The sequence below is a fragment of the Linepithema humile genome, chromosome 5, assembly GCF_040581485.1.
Source record: "Linepithema humile isolate Giens D197 chromosome 5, Lhum_UNIL_v1.0, whole genome shotgun sequence".
Taxonomy (NCBI): Eukaryota; Metazoa; Arthropoda; class Insecta; order Hymenoptera; family Formicidae; genus Linepithema; species Linepithema humile.
This window is the reverse complement of record NC_090132.1, coordinates 26,420,328-26,438,495: the sequence shown is the minus strand read 5'-3', so window position 1 is coordinate 26,438,495 and position 18,168 is coordinate 26,420,328. Positions and strand designations below refer to the sequence as shown.

General features: G+C 33.1%; 1 protein-coding gene across 1 annotated transcript; it reads left to right on the top strand.

The window, feature by feature from the left end:
• The first annotated feature begins 1,586 nt into the window (after nt 1-1,586).
• Nucleotides 1,587-17,900, top strand: LOC105671032 (uncharacterized). The gene is made up of 16 exons (XM_067356171.1): nt 1,587-1,710; nt 5,502-5,755; nt 6,043-6,291; nt 6,418-6,853; nt 6,982-7,109; nt 7,178-7,405; nt 9,571-10,087; nt 10,154-10,952; nt 14,160-14,328; nt 14,603-14,863; nt 14,968-15,421; nt 15,533-15,663; nt 15,741-15,894; nt 16,084-16,275; nt 16,565-16,651; nt 16,910-17,900. Exons 2-16 carry the CDS (start codon nt 5,598-5,600, stop codon nt 16,916-16,918), a joined length of 3,972 nt encoding a protein of 1,323 aa, XP_067212272.1. The 5' UTR covers nt 1,587-1,710; nt 5,502-5,597; the 3' UTR covers nt 16,919-17,900.
• The last annotated feature ends 268 nt before the right edge of the window (nt 17,901-18,168 follow it).

Genomic DNA, 18,168 nt, shown 5'->3' with positions numbered 1-18,168 from the left:
AAATGCCACAAATGTTCAAATTACAATTATTTTTATGCAATTTGTAAAGTAACATATGCAGTTTATTATAAAACATTAAACGTAACGTAAAAGGATCATTTTAAATATTCAGTGTACATCAATAAAAACATACTTCTAAGTTTATTTATTCAACAGTAAGGCCGGCGTCACATAGAACCCGTAATCCGTAATCCGCACCGGAAGTCCGCAAAAGTTACTAGGGATTGCGTCCGTAACGTTACGTGTGTTTTATCTCCTTGTGTCCCATGGAGCCGTAATTCCATGAAATTTCCGTAAAAGTTACTAAAAGTTACTAGTTATTACTAGTAATGCTTTTTTTAATTTTATTTATTTAACTAAATTTGACGATTTAATTAAAATTTTTGTTAAAATTATAATATATTCTGTAGTTTTCTTATGAATAAAATACAAATAAATAATTATAATCTGTTAAATAAAAAATAGTAATACCGTTACGTGTGTATTTACGGCTCCATGGGACACAAGGAGAAAAAACACACGTAACGTTACGGACGCAATCCTTAGTAACTTTTGCGGACTTCCGGTGCGGATTACGGATTACGGGTTCTATGTGACGCCGGCCTTATAATACACGAAGATGTTTAAATACAATGTAGATGTGTAGTCTATAAAAACTGTAAAATTATTTGCGTGGTTATTTTACACTAATTATTATAAAATTTATTAAATTGTAAAATTATAAATAGTAATATGTTTTATTTGAAAGACTGGAAAGAGAGAGAGAGTTATTAAACGATCGAAGCATTGCACAAGAACATGAATATTGTGGGTTGTGACGATTGTGATCAAGAAGTCATATCACCAGGAGGTCGCTTCTCTATCATGCAATGTAGTGAAAATTACAAAAGTGAGCAAATGTGTGGATCATAGATACTTTAATAAATTTTTAGAATAAGAAAAAAAATAAAGAGTAAGTTGAACCGAAATTAAAGTTAATCTACATTGGAGGAAATGAGCATTATCAATGCAAGCGTCACTTTCGCGCGCAGCGACTACTTGGGGTGAGTTCCACTTGGCGATCGCAACGCTCCTAGAATCATTTTATCCTCGTTTAACTTTCGATGAAAAACAAGGATAAAATAATCCTAGGAGCGTTGTGATCGCCAAATGAAACTCACCCTTGATCAGCAATTGGCTCTCTAGCTCGATACTAGCGCTAACGCAGGTGCTAGCGTGTATTAAGTTAAGCGAAACGTTCGGATTGGCTGATAGCGTTTTCGAATAAACGGGGTTTGAACGATCTAGAGTTGATCAATCACTATTTTACTATAAATGCAAGTCTTTCATTGGTGGAGAGGTTGCAATGACGTCATTAACCAATCTTGGGTCGTTCAAATCCTGTATAATCGAAAACGCTATGAGTATGGGCGGTATTCATAGTCCGTTCTTATATTCAAGATCGTCTTAAGAACGAACTTATATTCGCTCTCTTCGTCAGACACAATCTATGTGTGACGAAGAGAGCGAATATAAGTCCGTGCTTAAGACGATTTTAAATATAAGAACGGACTATGAATACCGCCCTATGAGATGATGAACTTCGATGCGTTGAGCGGGTGCATTCCGTCGGCAAGCGTGCGTGCAACTGTATGTATACGCGTAACGGACCAGTTCCAGCGTGTGCACGTGTGCTTCGATCGTGGATCTGATTGTTTGAAACAATAAGCAGTAAGTTCATTAAATGTTTTTAATATTTTTAATAATAATTAATACTTTTATAACGCGGTTATAAACGGATCAAATCAATTTTATAGAAGTTAGATCTTTTATATTTAATGTCCAATTATATCAGGAACCGATAAGTAGACGCAGGTGGAGAAATAAGGGAAGACATACACATAACGTTAGTCGTATATCGTGATATTTTAGATTGGAGTGTACTGGGGCATGCGACGCGAACGATCTTATGTATCATATACCAAGTCTACAATTTACAAAAGTACAATGCGTTATACATATTCGTCTGCGTATATGAATTGTACGTTGTACTGTTGTAAAATAGAGACCGTATACCATATAATACACAGCACGTGTGTTGGCTTCCCTCATTTTTCCACCTGTGCTACTTAACCATTCGGTTCCTGACGTAATCGGGTATCAACTATAAGAGATCTGGCTTCTATAAAATTGTCAATACTCCATTCTACAATGTCTCGCAAATGCTCTGTATTATCAGAAATAACCAGAAATTGCACTGTTCAATTAGTTATTGCATCGTTTGCACTGATCTCTATATTACATTGGATGGCGTATGCTGTACAAAATGTGTGTTACGATTTGAAGACCCGGCAGCCATATTTGATACAGTAAAATATGCATCTTTCGGCGGTAAAATTCAAATGACGGTAATAATATAAACAACGATTAAAAAAATATTTTTATTGTTCACAAGTAGAAAAGGTAGTAGTATGAGTAAATGTGCATAAATATAAAATAATATTAAAAAATATAATAATTCTAAATGAACAATATATAGGAAAATATGTTAAAAATATGTTTTGTAGAAAAAAATTAAAAGTCGATGATTTTTTTCAAAATTTTTATTTTCAAACTTTTTGCAATAAGTAATACAACTAATAAAGTAATACATTAAAAATCAAAAATTGTTATAAATGTAAATAAAAATATTGAATATGATATTACAATATATATAATGTAAGTAATACATAAAATATAAATTCCAATGTTAAGTGGTCTGAACATAATAAAGAATGATTCTTTGGTACAAACTTTGATCCGAGATTCATGTTCTGCAACCATAACTGCAATATTTCCTTATCTTTCAGAGGAAACCTTCACAAAAAATATTCCACAATATTAATTTTGAAAAAGATATGACATTAAATGCAATAAAAAATTTACATAACCTGTAAGGCATAAATATGTGGATATGTAACTTATATACTTACTTATGATGTGTTCTACCCTCGATCCCTTGTTTTGAACCACAATATGTACACGATGATACCATTTTTGTAGCATGAGTAAAAATTTTGTTCAACTAACTCGATACGACGTACATACGACAGTTGGAATCTCAACCTCAACTGACCTCAACAGTGGACGCTACCATATTTGCATATTTTACTTTATCAAAGATGGCTACCGTAACAAGCTGTCCTATTCGATACGCCATCCAGTGTAATATAGAGATCAGTGATCGTTTGCGATGGGACATTTACGACGCATTCTAGAACAGGCCTCGGAATCATTTCATCTTTTCAGCCAATTCCCGTGGTATAGGTCTCTTTAGACTCATCATCGCGCGCTCAGCAGCCGCTAGGGCCCAGTGATGCGCTGTCGTGGGAATAAAGTTGCGTCTGCGCACTAAGCAAACGCTTTGAACCCTCAGTAATTCACCCTCTTCTTTCACAATATCAGCTGATTTCAATTGTAATTGATTATAATGCACTATAATATGTCGTGTGTCATTAAAAACGCGGGAAAACTATCATATCCCCTATAGTACACCTAGATACATCTGTGGTAGCAGCCATGGAGGTAAAGGAGAGAGCATTAGGCTTTACTATGGGCAAGGGGACTGAAGCTTTAGTGGGGAAGAGAGGTAAGCCTTCAGCCATCTTGATAGGCGACATTAGTGCTGCCATCTCTCATTACTTTGACGTATTACATATCAGTTTTATATGTTAAAATACAGAAATATAGAATATATATATATATTGTTTATAGTTTATATATTATTTATTAGCTTTTAATCTAATATAACGTTGTGACGATTTATCGAAACTTTTTTCATGAAAATGCATTGAGCATATTACTGAATTTGATTTTATAGTATTTTCAGGCAATTGTAATATTTCACACCACTGTTTTTGCCTGCACGTATTTTTTGGGAATCTATTAAATATATTAAGAATTCAAATTTTACTTTTAATATTTTCTAATATATATTACATCTTTAAACAATTATTTATTGTAATAAGTCTATGTTTAATTTGATAAGATTTGGTAAATTCTATTATGCAAAGATCTTACATTATTGTTGTACTTACGTGTGAAAAGTTATCTTCTGCTTTTTTTCGAGTTCTTCTTGTTTATATGATTTTCGGTAGGTTCTATTAAAACAAGTTTCCAAAATACACGATGGCATTTTTCTAATACTTTATTCGTATACTTCTTACTTTAATTTCATTTGACACTTCTTTACACTATGAAGTAATTTTACTGCTATGCATTAGATAGCAGCACTAATGTCGCCTATCAAGATGGCTGACGGCTTACCCCTCTTCCCCACCTTGGCTTCAACCCCTCGGCTCTATTCTCTCTCCTTTACCTCCATGGTAGCAGCCGACGTCTAGCTGTGACGTCAGCTTACGCATGCGCACGGAGGTTCCGTACGGGAAAAAATCCCACGACAGCGCATTACTGCTAGGGCCAGCGCCGCCGAGCGTTAGGAGCGGCGCTATCCGATAAATGTTGGGTTCTTCTCACGGACTAAGGAATAGAGGGACGGTGCACAAGCTGTACCGGTGGAGCACGTTTGCGGTGGGGGGGGCCGCCATATTCGTTTAGTAATCACCACACATAGAACTCACTATTTGCGTATATGTGAGAAATGAAAGTCAGATCCTGCGCACAATAAACAAAATAGGAAATAGAAATAGAAATAATTATTAAATATTAGAAATAAGAAATTGGAATTATTTATTTTAAAAATAAAAAGAATAGAAAAAATTAATGCATAAATTAAGAAATAAGAATTGGAACTAATTAATATATTTTATTCTCTTGTTAGATGTAAAATAATTTCTCTTTTTAATATTAAATGTTTATTGCTATTTCTAATATTTTGTCTACTGTATGCAGAGCCTCAGAGTAATAAAAGTTAAAGTATTTTATAAAATTTATAATACAACAATAATAAAATCGCCTAATCTCTTTATGCTTGTCACTCGTTATGGCTAGTGGCACCACTACACGAGTGTAACCATGTCACAGACACAGAATCTCTGTGTGAGAATCGCTACATCAATATGGCGGAAAGCAGTCCCCCCCGCAGTTACCATCCCCTCTCGCCTAAACTAGGACTTTAGACTCAGTCCCTCTATTCCTTAGTCCGTGGTTCTTCTCCCTTGATCATTAAAAGTTAAAAAAATTTATTAAAAATATTTTTTTTATTTTTAAATTTATTATGTGAAAATATTTCAATAGATTTCCACGTCACCCATGAGGTACTATTGCTATTCAGGAAAAAAATGTTTTTAATAAATTTTTTTAACATTAATCGGATAGCGCCGCTCCTAACGCTCGGCGGCGCTGGTCCTAGCGGCTATCGCGCGCGCGAAGAGTGAAGAGAGGAAAGGAGGCGTATACCACGAGAATCGGCTGAAAAGATGAAATAATTCCGAGGCCTGTTCTAGAATGATCTTTAGGGATTAATTTCATTACTAGAAATTTTCTATTACAGTGACTAATACTTCACCCATTTTTTATTACAGTAAGAAATAAATTATACAAATTTAATATCGAACATATTTGTTGTTATTGTAAACTTCCAAGTTCTTTTTCTCATTCTTTATTGAACTATTTATGCAATGGTTCCAATAATGTCTCTGCCTTCTGAGGTGATTAATATCATCTTATGTAAAGAGAACGTCAGCATTAAAGATATTGTGAGTTTCGCTTGCACATGCAAGAGGTTTAACAAGATAATCAATGACAATGTTCTTTGGCGAAAGAAATTTTATCAGAGGTATTTTTTCACGTTTATTTTTGTGCACAATAGCGTTATTTATTATATTCATGATGTAAATTTAGTGATAAACGAATTATCTTATTTCATTTGCCGTAAACAAATTTTTTTATTTAATTTAAAATTTGACATATATAGTAACTTTGTTTTAAAATTTTCATTTTTGTTACAATGATTTCATCGAACTTGTATAAATTTAGAAAATTATATAAAAAATTATGTAAAGAAACTGTAAGATATGTAAAATTGTGTAACTTTGAAAAATGTATTTTTTATTTTAATTTTAGATGGTCTTTTTTAAGGGAAGAATATGATGAACTATCGTGGAAGGAAAATCTTGATTTTCTAGAACAAGTAAAAGCAGGTATAAGTTTTAAGAAACAATTATGGCATTTCATGTCGCTAAAGTCTAAGCAGATTAACAATCGTTGTGTTGACTTGAAGGATTTGCATTCACTGTTTGATCCAGATAATGGTGCATATTTTATGAAATATTATTTCTTTGTAAATGAGCTAAAGTTGCTTTTACAATCAAAGTAAGTTTTAACAAATTGTTAATTTAGCAGATTATAATACATTTATATAAATATATATTTATATATAGCATATTTAATTCAATTAATATTAGAATTTAAATATTAAATATAAAATATGTTCTATAGGAAAAATATGACTTATACGATATCCAATGTACCACAAAGACATTTTTTAAAGGAGTTTCTTCTCAACCTGCACTTTTATCATTTAAGAAACAAGTGGCACAAATTTATAAATTATCCTGAGGAACAACAGATTTTAGAAGAGGCAGCTGTCATTTTGGCACAGTGGTATCATTTTCAAAGCTATGTGTCTTACATGTATGTGAAACCGTCACTGGATAGTATTGTGCAGCGGGTATTGGAGTACCTTATTAACAAATATCCTGCGCATCCAATATCTTCAATATCCGCTGAGAAGTTTTCCTTTTGGAAATACAATAATATTGATGACAGTCATTGGAATGGGATAGAAACAAGACAGATTTTAGAGAGTCTATGTAAAGTTTTACATAATGAATTAGGTTTTCAAGGAATTTTTGGGAAATGTTTGGGGCCTGAGGCAAGATTTATTTTAGAATACTCTTTTATAGATTACATAAGTTATAAATTATAATACATTATGAATACTTAATGCTATAAGCACAGTCCTATGTTTGTTATGTCTTAATATTAATATATTTTAAACAGGTTATAAAAAATAAATTTTGTTTTGGACTACCTCTGGGAATAATATATAACAGTGTGGCGAGGAGACTCGGTGTGCGCTGTGATTTAGTATCTTCTCCATTTCGCTTTTTATACTGGAGAAAGGAATAGTAAGTATAATTTTATCGCTAATCTAAATTTTCATTCTTATATATATATATTTCTTTTTATTTTACAGTGATATTGCAAATTTGGGAGATAAACATTTTTATATTGATATCCTATGCTGTGATTCTTCTTTGACTCCAAGCTGTAGTTATGACGATATGATTATTAATCTTACAGAAATAATGCCTACAGTATTGAGATTATTGCATAATGAGTTTGATGGGCATAAAGAGATACGTTTAGATGAATTTGCTTTTTACGAATCTGTCAGAGTAGACTTATTACCTAAAAGTAGTTGGTGACGCTAGCTAATATGTGCCACATCAATATGGAACATGTTTCATTAGTAATAGAAAAATGTAGTAAAATAAATTTGCAATCTTAGCTTTCATTATGTCATTATGTCATAATCTTTATTTCTAGATGATGGCACAAATAAGTAATTATTATAATGTATCCGTGAGTATGGACTTTGAAGCAATAAAAACCGAAAGTACACACAGGAATGAAAGTAAAATAGTAATGGAACTGTCATTTCTGGAATTAAGGTTCTTAAACAAATCAGATAGAAACGCGATTAATGATCTGGATTGCATATATGTACGACAGCAGGCGAATTTATCCAACCTTGTATTGATAAATATGTGTAAATAAATGTGTGCATACATACACACACACACACACACACGCGTCAATTTATAAGTTTCATTATATGAATGGAATAAAACGTAAATAAAAAAATTTTTTTTTTCAAAAATTTTATTTTTTTTAACGTTGTTTCTTATACTATGCGGCAAAAAATTTATATCATAATGAATATTATAGCATTTTCGATTAAAGCGTCTTGGACCCCAATATTCATTGCATTGTCTCCGTCAATAAAAGACTTGAATTTATATAGTGTTTTTGATCGTATGGATTTTGATCGATTCAAGGTTGATTAATCGCTATTTTACTATGAATTTAAGTTCTATTGGTGAAGATAATGCAATGACGTCATTAATCAATCTTGAATCAATCGAAAACGCTAATAGTAAAATAGTGATTAATTGATCGAGAATAGATCAAATATGCTTCATTCGAACATACACACCTACACGATACATGCAGCACACACACGCACGCACATACACGCATACGCACGCACACGCATGCGCACCCGCTCCGTACTCCGTACCCGCCATATTCAAATAAAAATTATTTATCTTGCGTTTTAAACAAAAACAAATGTTGGAATTATAAATTTAACCGATTATTAATAATGTACAAACGACGTACAAACGATTAAGCACGATAAATTCATAAGTTATAGTTTACGTGATGTAATTGCGACATAGGGGGGGCTAACTATCATTGGCACAGTTACGAAAACTTTGTAATTTTTTTTTAAATTAACGAAAAATGTACAAACGATAAAAATCATAGTACATTCATGTACAAACAATGTACAATCCGAATATATAAATGTTTTTACGATTTGCGTTAGAGGGGGGGCCAACTATATAGACCTGACTACAAATAAGGTAAGATTTATTTATTTACAAGCATGGAATCTACGAAGCCAGCAGCTAAAAAACCAAGAAGTAGAAAATTTCAATCAATTTCAAAAAATTTAGAAATATTTTTAATGTAGCGGGGTAACGGTGCCTTGTTTAACTTGTATGAGACACTGTACTGACGCCGTATTGCCGCACATGCGCATACAACCGGTCCCATATCGCAATACTGAGAGAAATCCGGTGAACCACTCTGTTCGGAACCGGCATAAAGACCAGCCACGTTTATTGTATTATAGCGTTTTTGAGTAAACGGGGTTTGAACGACCCAAGATTGGTTAATGACGTCATTGCAACCTCTCCACCAATGAAAGACTTGCATTTATAGTAAAATAGTGATTGATCAACCCTAGATCGTTCAAACCCCGTTTATTCGAAAACGCTATTAGAGTCGTCGATTATACCGAGAAACTAGAGTCGAACGATAGTCGAGTTATACTGTATTAGGTGATGGAAATAAAGGCCGTTTGTTATACAGTTCGAAAGTAGAGATTTATTCATACATCCTGATTACAAGATCTCTTAAAGAACTAGTCGAATATTTGTCCAGACATTTCGTGCCGTTTGTCGTCGAGAAAACTACTCGGAGAACTTTCAGTTTAAATCAGAAGTGGGATAACGGGCTCATTTGACTCGCGTCGTGTCGGAAAAAGTCGAGTCGGAAAAGCTTTGTCGTGTCGTGCCGAAAGGATAACGGGCTCATTTGACCCGCGTCGTGTCGGAAAAAGTAACGTTGGAAAACGTTGTCGTGTCGTGCCGAAAGGAGTATGGACTCATAAAAACCCGCGTCGTGTCGAAAAGAAGAGTCGAAAAGACGTTGTCGTGTCGTGTCGAGATTAAAAACGGGCTGCACAAGTCCGCATCGAGTCGGTTAAAAACTTTGTCGCGTCGAGTGAGTGACGAAAAGGAGCATGCCGAAGACGAGGTCTAAAATGGAGCAAGCCGATCTGGAGAAGGCCACATTGGAGCAGCTCCAAAATTATGCGAAGCACAACCAGCTTCCGCTGTCGGAGGACCGCGAGGTACTCATTAAATTGATTTTAGCTCATCTGGAGAAATCCAGGAGCGCGGATACACCGGCCAAGCCGCACGGTGCGTTCGGAGAAGGGACGGTGCCGTCGGCCGCCACGCGGTCAACGGTTGCAGAACCGCTGACTGCAGGGGTGCTCCGGCAAACAATAACGGAGATAACGACGTCGATGATGCAGCAACAGCAGAATATGTTACGTCAACAGCAGGAGCTGCAGCAGCAGCAACAGCAATTTATGTTGCAAATGATGCAACAAATACAGGCAGCAAGACCCGCTGCACCTGTAAGTCGAGCCGAGGAGCCAGCGGTTCCAATAAACAATTTGGAAAGTTCAAACAGGACGAATTCTGCGGGGTCGTCCTTGAATTCCGCGCATGCTCAACCGATGCAATTGGTGAGTATCGGGAGCGGGCTGCCAGCAGGAAACGCAATTTCCTGACTTGCCTCGCAAATACCGGAGTTCGGAGGAGCCGAAGAAGAGTGTGTGTCGGTGTGGGTGCGTCGGGTAGACAGAGTGGCGCAAATACACAGTGCAACGGACGGTGTGACCTTGCTTGCCGCGCCGAGCAAATTGGTCAAGTTCGCGCGCCAATGGTACGACATACAGTCGGGACCGGAAATCGAGTCGTGGCAAGGCCTGCGCCTTGAACTATTGAAAATTTTCGAACGAAAAGTGCCGTTTTATAAAGCGATACAGCGGGTCGAGGCGCGTAAATGGAACGCGCAAAAAGAAACTTTCGATCAATACACGATCGCTAAACTGGCGCTAATTAATAAAATGGACTTGCCGGTAAAAGACGCGATCCATCTAATAATTGGTGGAATCACGCAAAGCTCAATAAGAGCTACCGCGCTTTCGGTTGCAGACGAATCGTTGGACAGTTTTCTCGCTAAAATGAGAATAATTACGGAAGGCAGTACCGAGTGCGAGAAAAAGTCAGTGTCGAATGTGCCGGTGAAAAGTAAAGACAGTGCGTGCCGAAATTGTGGTCGAAAGGGCCACTCACACTTGCAATGCAGAAGTGACGTCGTTTGCTTCTACTGCAAGGTGAAGGGCCATCGCCAGTTCGATTGTCCCGCGCTGAAGGGTCGAGCGGACGGGAAATCGACGTTGCCGAACCAGCCGTCGGCGGTGCGGACCGTAGCAGCCGTTGCAGAGGCCGCCTCATCCGAAGTTGATGCTGACTCCGTCGTCGCTGCGGTCATGGAGGCAGAAGGCGCCAGGAGAGGACTCAGCAAACTGTTTGCGATTGTTACAAGTATCTGTAAACAATTAAGCGAATTACGAGCGTTAGTAGATTCCGGTAGCCCGGTTTCATTTATACGAAAAGAAATATATAAAGTCTTTGTCGAGCCGTTCCCGCATAAATTAATACCGTCGGATAAACGGTTTTATAATTTTAGTGGCGTACCGTTAATGATAATCGGAGTCGTGCCGGTCGAATTAACTATAAAAGAATTAAACGACTTAGTACTAAGGGTAGGGTTCTTTTTTATTCTTCAAAAATTTTCTTATTTTTTGTAACATTGTTTCTTATACTATGTAGCAAAAAATTTATGTCACAATGAATAGCGTTTTTGATTGAAGCGTGTTCGACTTCAGAACCATTATTTATTGCATTGTCTCCGCTAATAAAAGACGAGTCATAGAGCATTTTCGATTAAACGGATTTTGGCCGATCCAACGTTGGTTAATCATTATTTTACTATGAATTTAAGTCTTTTATTGGTGAAGACGATGCAATGACGTCATTAATCAATTTTGGGACAATCGAAAACGCTAATAGTAAAATAGTGACTAATTGATTCAAGATGGATCAAATACGTTTCATACGAAAACGTTATTAGTATGATGTTCATATAAAATTTTAATAAATCCAAATTTTTATTGCATTAACATATGTGTGTGCGTATATGTGTATCTTTTTATACCAAAGTAACTTGTATCTTTAATAAATTTTAACATTTTAATAAACTTGTATTTTTAATAAAAAAAAATACATCTTATGCATTGAATTAGTCCATTTTTAATTATGTAAAATGCCACAAAAGTTTAAATTACAATTATTTATATGGATTTTGTAAAGTAACATATGCAGTTTATTATAAAACATTAAATTTAAAATAAAAGGGTCATTTATTTTTTTTAGTGTTAATCATCAAAAATATAGTTTTAAATTTGTTTATTCAACAATTATAATACACGGATTTATTTGAATACAATATGGATGTGTTGTCTATGAAAACTGTAAAATTATTTGTGTAATTTTTTTATACTAATTAATATAAAATTTATTAAATTGCAAAATCATAAATTATAATTTGTTTTATTTGGAAAGTTTGGGATGTCATTAAACGATCAAAGCTTTGAACAAGAACGAAGAATGAAAATTGTGACCAAAAGTCGTAATTACTTTTTGAAAACGTAAGTAACATTTAAAGCGCTTCCACATCGTGTATCTCAGAAGTAATGAAGTAAGTAACTAACTTAGTAAATAACTAACTTTATAAAAACATATTATTAGACTTCACGATATGAATTAAGCCTAAGAAGATTACAAATTTCTTGAATAGAGCATCGCTTATATAATTTTCTTCTAGAAGCGGAAACGTGAAAAATGAAAATTGCATGTGAATTCGACAAATAAAATTGTTGAAATCACATTAAAGTTTTCATTTTTCACGTTCACGTTCCTAAGGAAAATTACATGATCTGTGCCCTGATGCTCAATCTTATAGCGTTTTCGATTATACAGGATTTGAACGACCCAGGGTTGATCAATCACTATTTTACTATAAATGCAAGTCTTTCATTGGTGGAGAGGTTGCAATGACGTCATTAACCAACCCTGGGTCGTTCAAATCCTGTATAATCGAAAACGCTATTAATTTCAGCGTAAGATTTACCCAGACAAACTTGCATAATCGCATAAATATATGCATAAAAAATATGATTGATCCATGAGCAAATGTATAAGAAAATGGATCAATCAATTTTTTTATGCATATGTTTATGCGACTGTGCAAGTTTGTCTGAATAGGTCCTCATGGCTTCTGCATTCTGGACAAAATGAGTGATGCGTAATGAGCGATATCTAATAAGAGCTTTATTTTTCCGGAAAAGTAAAACTTTCAATGGCCGCATTCAGCGGACTCAACAGTTGGACAAAGTTACTAGATTTTCCGCTGAATGACGCTGTTAATTTGTGGGCTCTAAGAGTAAGAGCCAATCACGTTCTATTGCTACTAAACGGTTTGTTTCGCTGAAGGCGCCCATTGAATTTCGCTTATCGCTCTTTTGAGTCTAGTGTGCAAAAGCCATAAAGCCCGTGTCATACTACGTATTGCGGACGCGGATCGGATTGGGATTGCGGATCGCGGATCGGAATCCAGCCAATCAAGTCGAAGCAAAAAAGTTTTGATTGGCTGAATTCCGATCTGCAATTCAATTCGCGTCCGCAATTCGTAGTGTGACACAGGCTTAAAAAGGTCGATTGTGTATTATTCAATGTAGTGAAAATCACAATAGTGAGCAAATTTACTAAAGTTTCTATTATTTTATTGGTAGTTTTCCATCAAGAGACACAGGGTGTTTACGATAATTCAAGTTCAAGTTAATTTCACTAGGATCGAAAAATGAGATATACATAACCATCTAGAACCTTTATGATTCATGACAACTCGACGCTGTCTTGTATTGCTTGAGTTAAATTCATTGAATTTGTTGAGTTTAATAAATATAATTATATACATATATATATAATTATATCTATTAAAGAGGTATACCAACATACATACCAACATTATTTGTTTCTTTCATAGACTGATTTGCAGTTAACATTTTTTTATTACAATAAAATTTGCTCTATAAACTCAACAAATTCAATTAATTTAACTCAAGCAATACAAGACAGCGTTGAGTTGTCATAAATCATAAAGATTCTAGATGGTTATGTCTATCTCATTTTTCGGTCCTAGTGAAACTAACTCGAACTTGAATTATCGTAAACACCCACAAGCGACACAAAAGTATTATTTTTTCTGTTGCTCATTGAATATCGAACAAAGATAGAATGATACTTGTGTCGATTTGTGTCAACTTGTGTCCTTTGCTGGAAAACAATCATTGTCAATAATCTAGTAAATTTGCTTAATATTGTAATTTTTACTACATTGCATGATACACAGGTTGTGTTCTGAAATTTACTGATAGTACTTAAAATCTGTAGCTTATGTCACGTATATTGTAGATTTTCAATACCGGCAGTGAATTTCGGAACGCAGCCACAATCGACCCCAAGGAGTCCTCATGTGATATTTACTAACACTGAAATTGAGCGTTGATGTAAAAAGTCACCTTGATATTTTTCGCACATTTTTAAATAATAGGAAATTAGTTGAACAAGGTTAATAACGGATATGCTTGCTGTCATTAATGTGAATTCCAAGCTCGTACTTTCGCTAAATTATCTATGCAATGGCTGCAATAACGTACTTGTCCACTGAAGTGCTTAATATCATCTTATGCGATGAGAGCATCAGTTTTAAAGATATTATGAGTTTAGCTCTCACATGCAAGCAACTCTACAACTTAACCAATAATAATATGCTTTGGCGAAAGAAATTTTATCAGAGGTATTTTTTCACATTTGTTTTTGTGCACACTTGTTTGATTTATCATATTCAAAATGTATGTTTAGTGATAAGCAAATATGTTATTCCAATTGCCTTGAACAAATTTTTTTATTTTTTTAATTTGAAACATATAGTAGCTTTGAAAACTTTTATTTCTATTGCAATGACTTCATCTAATCTATATAATTTTGAAAGATTATTTTAAAAATGCTATGTAAAATGTATAAAATTATATAACTTTGAAAATAACGTATATTTTTTGTTTTAATTTTAGATGGCCTTATTTAAGAGAAGAATATGACAAACAACTATGCAAAGAAAATTTTCTAGAACAAGTAAAAGCAGGTATAAAATCTAAGAAACAATTACGGCATTACATGTCGCTGATGTCCAAGGAGCACTATTACAAAGATGATTTATTTGATGTTGACTTAAAGGATTTGCATTCACTGTTTGATCCAGATAAAGGCGCATATTTTATGAATTATTATTTCTTTGTAAATGAGTTGATAAAGTTGTTTGCACAATCTTCAACGTAAGATTTAACAAACTGTTAATATAGTAGATTATAATATATTTATTGCGCGTTTAATTCAGGAAATATTAGATGTCAAATATTATATAGTAATTATGTTTTAGGGAATCCGATTTGACACAGAGATATTATGCAAAGAAGCTTCTTTCATACCTCCAGCATTATCGTTTAAGGAACATGTGGCACAAATTTATAAATTATCCTGAGCAACAACAGATTTTAGAAGAGGCAGCCACTATTTTGGCACAGTGGTATCAACCTCAAAAATATGTGTCTTACATGGATGTGAGAACGTCACTGGATAATATTGCGCAGCAGGTATTGGAGTATCATAAAAACAAATATCCTGCGCATCCAATATTTTCAATATCACCCGAACAGTTTTCCTTTTGGAAATACAATAATATTGATGACAATCATTGGAATAGCACAGAAGGAAGACAGATTATAGAGAGCCTTTGTAAGGTTTTGTATGATAAATTAGGTTTTCATGGAAATCTTGAGGAACCTTTGGAGTCTGAATCAAAATCCATTCTAGAACATGCTTTTATAGATTGCGTAAGTTATAATTAAAAATCAAAATTATAATACATTATGAATAATGCTGTCAGCACAGTTCTATGCTTGTTATCTCTCAATATTAATATTTTCCATTGCAATTGATGACAGGTTTTAAAAAATAAAATTGGTACTGCAGTAACTCTGGCAACAATATATCACAGTGTGGCGAGAAGACTTGGTGTACGCTGCGATTTAATGTCCTTTCCAACCCACTTCTTTTTGTGCTGGAGAGCGAAATAGTATGTTATAATCATTTTAACGCTAACTTAAATTTTCATTCTTATATTTATATGTATATCTTTTTTATCACTTACAGTCATACTACAAATCTCAAAGAACAAAAATGTTTTTATATTGATGTTCTGCGCGATGGATCCATGCTGAGTAGAAATGATTGTCCCATAATTAGTGGTGCTACAAAATGTCCTATAGCATGGTTTGATAAGTATACGAAGATAAGTCCTGTAGAGGTTAGCAGTTATTTATATTTTATTTTAGCAGTAGTTAATAAATTTAATAGATGATAAAAAATCGCTAATAGTTAATATGTACTATATCAATATGGAGCATGTTTCATTAATAGAAATTAATAAATAGAAAAGAGTAGTGAAATAAATTTGGAATCTTAGCTTTGCTTATATTGTAATCTTTATTTCAAGATGATGTCACGAATGAGTAATTATTTGGAAACTAAAAACAAAAACGATGAAGACAAAATTACGCAACGGTCGTTTCTGGAATTAACGTGTCTAATAGAACCAGATACGTCCGCAATTAATGACCTAGGTCGCATATATGTACAGCATCAGACGGATTTGTCCAATCTCATAGTTATGTTGGAAAAGATTCAGGTATGTAAATAAATGTGTGTATAACATACACACACAAAATGTTATATATAAAAGGAATTAAATATAGATAAATAATTCTTTTAATTCTCATAAAATTTTCTTATTTTTTGTAACATTGTTTTCTTACACTATGCACCTAGAAATTAATGTCAGAATGAATATTTGTATGATGTTGATATAAATTTTTCAAAAATCCAAACATTTCTATTGCATGAACATGTTTCTATATATGTGTACCTTTAAGCAAAAGATATTTTCAAATAAATTTTGTGCTTTTGTATTTCTGCAGGATAATTGTAAGTTTACTAACCCTGTGGAGGCAAGACGCGCTGAACAGTTGTTGAATAAATTTAGGAATCATGTAAATCCAGTTATGGTATGTAATTACCACAAGTTATAAATGAAATGTCTAATTTACGTATTAACAAAATTATTTAAAGTATTTTTATTGTCTTATAAACAAACTATATAATTCAAAATAGTTCGGATTTATTATTTAATATATTTTTGTCAAATAAATGCATGTAAAACAGATAGAGCCAGTCAATTTAACAACAGATTATAATATCTTGAAAGCATGTAAATCATGAAGAAAAATATATGATAATTTCTAATATTAATTTCCGTTTTGCAGTTGGAATGATCATAATGTATAATACTGAATATTTTCTAAGGAGCGAATATAGTCAAATGGATATAGGTGTGATAATTGGATGGGACGAGAAATATGAGGTGCACATGAAATTGGATTTCACATGCAAGATTTTACTAGAAGGAAGTTCCTGCTTTTTTTCTGATCTTAGTCTATTGAAACCATTTTATACAGTCCTCTGTGAAAATGGTAAGAAGTATCACGTCGCTGAAGAACGCCTATGAACAGAGTGTTGGATATATCTTTATAAATTATATTTTTATATTTTATATATTGCGTAGCATTATATTTTTTTGATTTTAAAGGCTTTAACAATTTGCACAAAATCAGTACGGATCGATCACAGAGATATTGGTCGATATTTTTGTAAATTGACATTTATTATGTACCATACCAAATAGTAAAAAGTATAAGCAATATTACAGACTCATTATGTATGAAATAAAATGCTAGTAAAGCATTATCTATAAGATAAACCAAATGGTTATATTTCTTTAAGATAATATCTCTAATACTTCCTGATTGATACTCTTAACTTTTGTATGCAGATATATAAGTATAATATTACTTAGTACTTTTTACTATTTTATTATACTTATCATTATTCAGCAAAAATATAACAGTAACATTTTACAATTCTTCATTTACGTAGAGATGTACCTACGTAAAAAGTACATTAGTTAACTCATCGAACGTTAGCAATGGCAAAAAAAATTTATTTTATGATTCATGTTTATTCCAAGAAAATTACATATGATTTTTTTATTATATAAAGAAAACAGAATTTGTATATATTTGTAATAGAAAGTATTATTTTTATATGGAAGTGATTACATGTTGAACATTTCTTTAAAAATATTTAAATATAGAGATTTAATATAATATATATGTATAAATAGATGATATGTATATATATTTTTTCATAACAAAGAAACTTGTATCTTTAATAAATTGTACATCTTATACCATTGAACTAGTCCACTTTTAATTATGTAAAATACCACAAATATTCAAATTATAACTATTTATATGCAGTAAAATAATATGCAGTTTATCATTATAAAACATAAATCGTAAAGGATCTTTTTAAATATTAAATATTATAATCAATGAAAATATAGTTTTAAATTTGTTTATTCAACAGTCATAATACAAGCAGATATTTAAATACAATATGTAGTTCATAAAAATTGTAATACTTTTTTATAAGTTTTACAAACCAGAATTATACGAGAACAATC

Bases quoted from the DNA above. Each gene is read 5' to 3' on its own strand.
- LOC105671032 (XM_067356171.1), top strand. From the start codon at position 5,598: ATGGTTCCAATAATGTCTCTGCCTTCTGAGGTGATTAATATCATCTTA. The intron at 6,854-6,981 runs GCAAGATTTATT...TATTTTAAACAG, and splicing joins GGAAATGTTTGGGGCCTGAG to GTTATAAAAAATAAATTTTG. The intron at 16,276-16,564 runs GTATGTAAATAA...GTATTTCTGCAG, and splicing joins TTATGTTGGAAAAGATTCAG to GATAATTGTAAGTTTACTAA.